The sequence below is a fragment of the Triticum dicoccoides genome, chromosome 6B, assembly GCF_002162155.2.
Source record: "Triticum dicoccoides isolate Atlit2015 ecotype Zavitan chromosome 6B, WEW_v2.0, whole genome shotgun sequence".
NCBI lineage: Eukaryota > Viridiplantae > Streptophyta > Magnoliopsida > Poales > Poaceae > Triticum > Triticum dicoccoides.
Window position 1 is genome coordinate 46,759,604 of NC_041391.1, and position 4,807 is coordinate 46,764,410.

A 4,807-nucleotide genomic window follows, 5' to 3' on the forward strand; every position below is an offset into this window, starting at 1 on the left:
GCCAAGTTTCGGCAGTGTAGGGTGTCCTGTTATGACGGCTGCTACTTTTTCTGCTATAACACCATCCTGCAAATACTCTTTTCTATGCTTAATAATGACATGCAAATCTTTTGCGTGTTCTGACGGAAAAACCCTTCGCACAAGTAGAAACAAATGGTGGCCGATACCAAGGTGAGGGCATCACCGATCTATCCACCAGGTCCGCTCAAACCAAATCCCGATTTAATTTAGACTATTTTGTTTTATTCAATAATTATATTTGTGAGTATATTGTGTGCATATGAATCTGTTCATCAATCAAATTATTTATGGAAGATATATAGTAGGCTAGTTGATCAAGTAGTCACACACCAAGATTTCCAAGATAGTTGCTCCTTCAAAATTCATGTTCATTCTTTTTTTGTTTTAATATCTTGACAAGCCTATAATTATGATGTGTTTGAATTTATTCATTTTTCCATCATAAAAAAATGTATTTTAGAAATTTTAGGGCCCCAATTTGCATTTCGTACCAGGGCTCTGAATTTCGGGACACAACCCTGCCTGCACGACCCAGTTATTTAAGCCGGTCGACAAACTACTCACGCGGCGAGGTGTGGGACTAATATGGATGATCGAAAATCTTAAGTATGAGTAATTTTCGGTGTCTTTTGACAGCTCCGCCGGCCCAACACGGACATGATTATCGACGTGCATGTGTTTGCATGTATTAGCTGTTTGGAAATAGGGTTTGTGCTTGTAAATGGTAAATTTTGAGGCCCGTCCAGTCACTGTCCACGGGCGTTTCCGCAGACGTTTGAGGACCCAAATTTACAGGTTGCAGCTGTAGATGCTCTTAGCAGGCAAGGAATGCTATTTTTTTTGGCAGATACGGGCCCATAGTTGATAACACATTATAAAAACATAAGTGGAAAAAGACTTTCGTTTTGGATTCTGGATGAAACATACATCTCATTGGGGCACCAAGTTACCGTGGTAACTATAACATATGAGATGGTTACCGGATAATTTTCTTTTAATGATATTTAATTTAACCATAGTTCATTCAAATTTTAAAATTCATTGTTTTTGCTTGAAAAGTCTATTTCTCTTTGTGTATGAGGAAAAACCAAAATTTCCACCAGATAACAAAATCCATGTCAAAGACGGAAACATATCCCTTATGCACACCCTTCGACCTTGGTAGAGAAACAAGTCCCCCCGCCCCCCCTTCCTATGTGGCAGACATGCATCGTGGAGAGCCTTCCAATGCCGGCCAGAGTTGCCTTCATCGCCATAGACGACGATGAACATGGTCTAGTTGCAGCCAGCAGGAAGAAGCGCCACCAAAATGAGCGGTTGGGGGGGGGGCTCCGTATGAACCATGAGATGCGATTCCAGAGGTCAATGGGGCCGATGAACTTCAATCATGCAGACCGTCCACATGTGTGGACCTCCCCTAAGAGCAAGGTTAATAATGTAGCCAACAATCGGCTATAGGGAGTTATCAGTCACTTATAGCCAACCTAATAGTCGGCATGTACAATAGCAAATTATAAATATGTATATTATTCATTAATAAGTGACCCATCATATAATCCACAAATTGTCTTGGAGCTCATGCTATAGCTAGCACTTAATCAACCGCCACTTCGCTTCTCTCCTTCCCTCTTTTCCTTCCTTCAACTAAGCACAAATGTAGTAACATCTTAACTCTTGTAGCGTGCTTATGTCATTTTATTATATTTGCTTTTAGATGTGCACCACATATGAACCGGCTCCGTACAAATCTCTAAGGGCCACGTACAACCGCTCACCGAAAGAAAAAGGTTTACAACCAGCAGGATGTCAATAGTTTAGGAGCGTACACAACCCTTAGATGTTGCATAAACGACCATATATCTTGTTTCCGTTATAGTATTGTCACATACTATATTATTATGTGAACCAAACGGCTCTTATTCTGGCTGCATGCATGCAGCTGGTTGGTTACATATCATGCGTACTTATATACTCATACGGCTGCGCATGCACTTAACACTGTAACACGTACTTCCTCCGTCTTATAGTATAAGATCATTTGTGAATCTAACTTAGGACGGACGGATAGTATATATATGATGCGAAGATGGATGTTGATCAGCTGTTAACGACCCTGCAGTTGCGCCTGATCTGGGTGGGGGTTCCAGGGGGCGGGCTGAGCTTGGACATCTTGATGATCGCCGTCACGAAGTCAGACGGGAAGAGCGCCGGGTTGGTAGCGTACTGGCTCACCAGCGCGTCCTGGGAGCCGCCGTTGAAGAGCTCCTGGTCGGAGTTCAGCAGGCCGCGCTTGGTGACCAGGTTGCGGTAGTAGGCGATGTCGAAGACGAGCGTCGTCTGCACGTCGAGCGGCGCCAGGTTGGTGTCGCCGTTGGGGGCCTGGGCGGGGCAGGTACGCTTGCGCAGTGCGGCGAACGCCGGGTCGATGTTGGTGCCGTTGTAGATGTGGTCGCGGAAGTTGAGGCACTGCGAGTAGCCGATGGTGTGCGCGCCGGACAGCGCCGTCATGTCCCGTGGGCTCAGCTGGTGCTTGTTGAACGCAGAGATGAGCTGCTCCAGGTTATAGTCAGGCGTCGGGATGTCGCTGTTCGCCGCATTCAGGCTGGCCGTCGTCGAGTCCCGCTGGCCAAGCGGCACAGGCCAGCTGGGCCCGCCTAGCTGGAGGAACAACGTACGCATACCGATCGATCCAAGCATTGTCAGTAACCAGAAAACTGCAGTGCACGTGCCCACTGTCATTGATTGTATGTACGTACCAGAACCACGCCGTCCCGTGCTGCTAGGGCGATGATGTCGGCGCAGGAGACGACGCCAGGGCAGACCAGCTCCACGTTCTTCTTGATCTCGTCGATCACCTCGAAGCCACGCACCGAATTCACGTTAGGAAGGGCGGACTTCTCGCCCACGAAGCTACCCTTGTCATCCAAGAGAATGGACCCGTCACAGCCCTACACATATAACAAAATTTCACCATTAATCCTGACCTGACCTTCTCCGTAAATCAATGGACATAACTATGTTTGCTTAAGGGTTTAGTGTGTAATTACTTGAACAAAGCAGTCATGGAAGTGGAGCCTAAGGAGGGACGCCCCCATTCGGCGCTCGACGAGGACTGCCTTGGTCACTGTGGAGCGCACAATGAGTTCCAGCGTCGGGCAGGTCTTCGCGTAGAACGACGGCGACAGCTGACCATACGCGGAAGAGGAGAGGAGGAAGAGGGCAAGCAAGCAATGCCATGCCCTACAGCTAGAGCCGGAAGCCATGGCTCAAATTTATCTAGCTACGTACGTAGGCTCAATCTGTTCTTCACTGTAAGCAGGATTGTTAGCTCAGTGGCTTTGCATAACTGTGGTGGGCACGAGCCACCTATTTATAATAGTATGGTTCTTTCGGTTGCATGAGATGCATGCAGAATTGTGAAAGTTAGGCCGGTACGTACGGGGTTGTGGAAAAGTATAACAAGTTCCACGTGGTTGCTTTCTCTGGTTAACTAATTAACAGCAACGCATCTCTACTTAGGTGCCAAAAACTGTTCCATCTTTGCTCAAATGTCACTAGCAAATAGCAAAAAACTGTTAGTGAGCGCCCTGGTTGCCGATCTCTATGGATAAAGATCATATCCAGCCAGCTAATTGGAATTATGTCTTCCCATGTCCCATGCTCTGTAGGGTTGTTTCATGAACTTCTTTTCAATGACATCTTAAACTGATAAGATTAATGTTTTGATCATAAATAAATAAACACCGAGGGGCAGAGAAGGATGTAAGCCATGATGTGAGTAAACCCATGTCTATCTTGAATTAACAGTTAACAATCATGGGTAACTAAATTTGCAACACAAGCTTACCTCCCTGCCTGCCTTGTTATGTTTTAGAAGAAATGTTAGTTTTAAAAGCTAGCTCCAATTCCTGATATAAATAGTCATGCATGTTTTTTAATTCAAACTCAAAGATTGCTTTGGATACAAACAGGAGCATAGAGAATATCGAAGCAGCTCCAAAAAGCAGGAGAGAAACACCAGACACCGGCAAAACTAACCACTCCCTCGTCACTCAATTCAAATAATTGGGTTGAGAAAATGACTTGCATCACAGGTAAACATTTGGTGCATTTTTTTTTGGTGACAAATCTTTGGTGCAAACTTGAATTGATTAGATCTTAGCATCCACTTGTTGGTAAACCTTTGGTCCATGGAGACTAATGTGGTGAATGGGTGGTAGACCTGTTGCTCGTGAACTAACCTGCTGGGATGGTCATTTTCCTCTGGCGGGGATGCGTACTCCACTTGAATGAATTGTTAGGCCTTTATCTACTTCATTGACAATGGAAGGTTCCATCGGTAGCGGTGGCGCCAACCAATCACTATGCATGCCTACACTAGACTATGCGTCTATGATCCACAAGGGTAGTACATTCAACATGTTCACATGTGCTGACATCAGGCTCACATGGGCCGATCGGAGGTGGTGGGAGGCGGCGGGGAGCGGGCATTGGTGACCGAGTCGAGGAGGGGCTACGAAGGAGGATGCCAAGCAACAACCTCACACACTTTTTTTAAAGACATCAGGAGAATTGCCATGATTCCATTGAAGATGAAAGGGCCGACAACTAGGTACAAAGATGGTCATGGACCAGAAACAAAGGAAAAAAACAAAATTACCTCAGAATTTGAGTTTTCTCATAGCCTCCTCAACTGCCCAAGGCTAGCCTATGTGAATCAACCTAGATCGAACGGAATTGGGTAGCCGGCTAACTTCCAGGTTGTCGCCTCGTCTCTAATTCCAAC

The 4,807-nt window shown here is 45.9% G+C and overlaps 1 protein-coding gene across 1 annotated transcript; it reads right to left on the reverse strand.

The window, feature by feature from the left end:
- Positions 1 to 1,937: 1,937 nt before the first annotated feature.
- LOC119326369 (peroxidase 70-like) lies at positions 1,938 to 3,297 on the reverse strand. Its single transcript, XM_037600030.1, has 3 exons — positions 3,069 to 3,297; positions 2,778 to 2,969; positions 1,938 to 2,679 (listed from the first exon to the last, which is right to left on the reverse strand). The coding sequence occupies exons 1-3, from the start codon at positions 3,282 to 3,284 to the stop codon at positions 2,119 to 2,121; spliced, it is 969 nt and encodes a 322-aa protein (XP_037455927.1). The 5' UTR covers positions 3,285 to 3,297; the 3' UTR covers positions 1,938 to 2,118.
- Positions 3,298 to 4,807: the final 1,510 nt, after the last annotated feature.

Bases quoted from the DNA above. Each gene is read 5' to 3' on its own strand.
- LOC119326369 (XM_037600030.1), bottom strand. From the start codon at position 3,284: ATGGCTTCCGGCTCTAGCTGTAGGGCATGGCATTGCTTGCTTGCCCTC. The intron at 2,970-3,068 runs GTAATTACACAC...TTATATGTGTAG, and splicing joins TCCATGACTGCTTTGTTCAA to GGCTGTGACGGGTCCATTCT. The intron at 2,680-2,777 runs GTACGTACATAC...TTGTTCCTCCAG, and splicing joins CACGGGACGGCGTGGTTCTG to CTAGGCGGGCCCAGCTGGCC.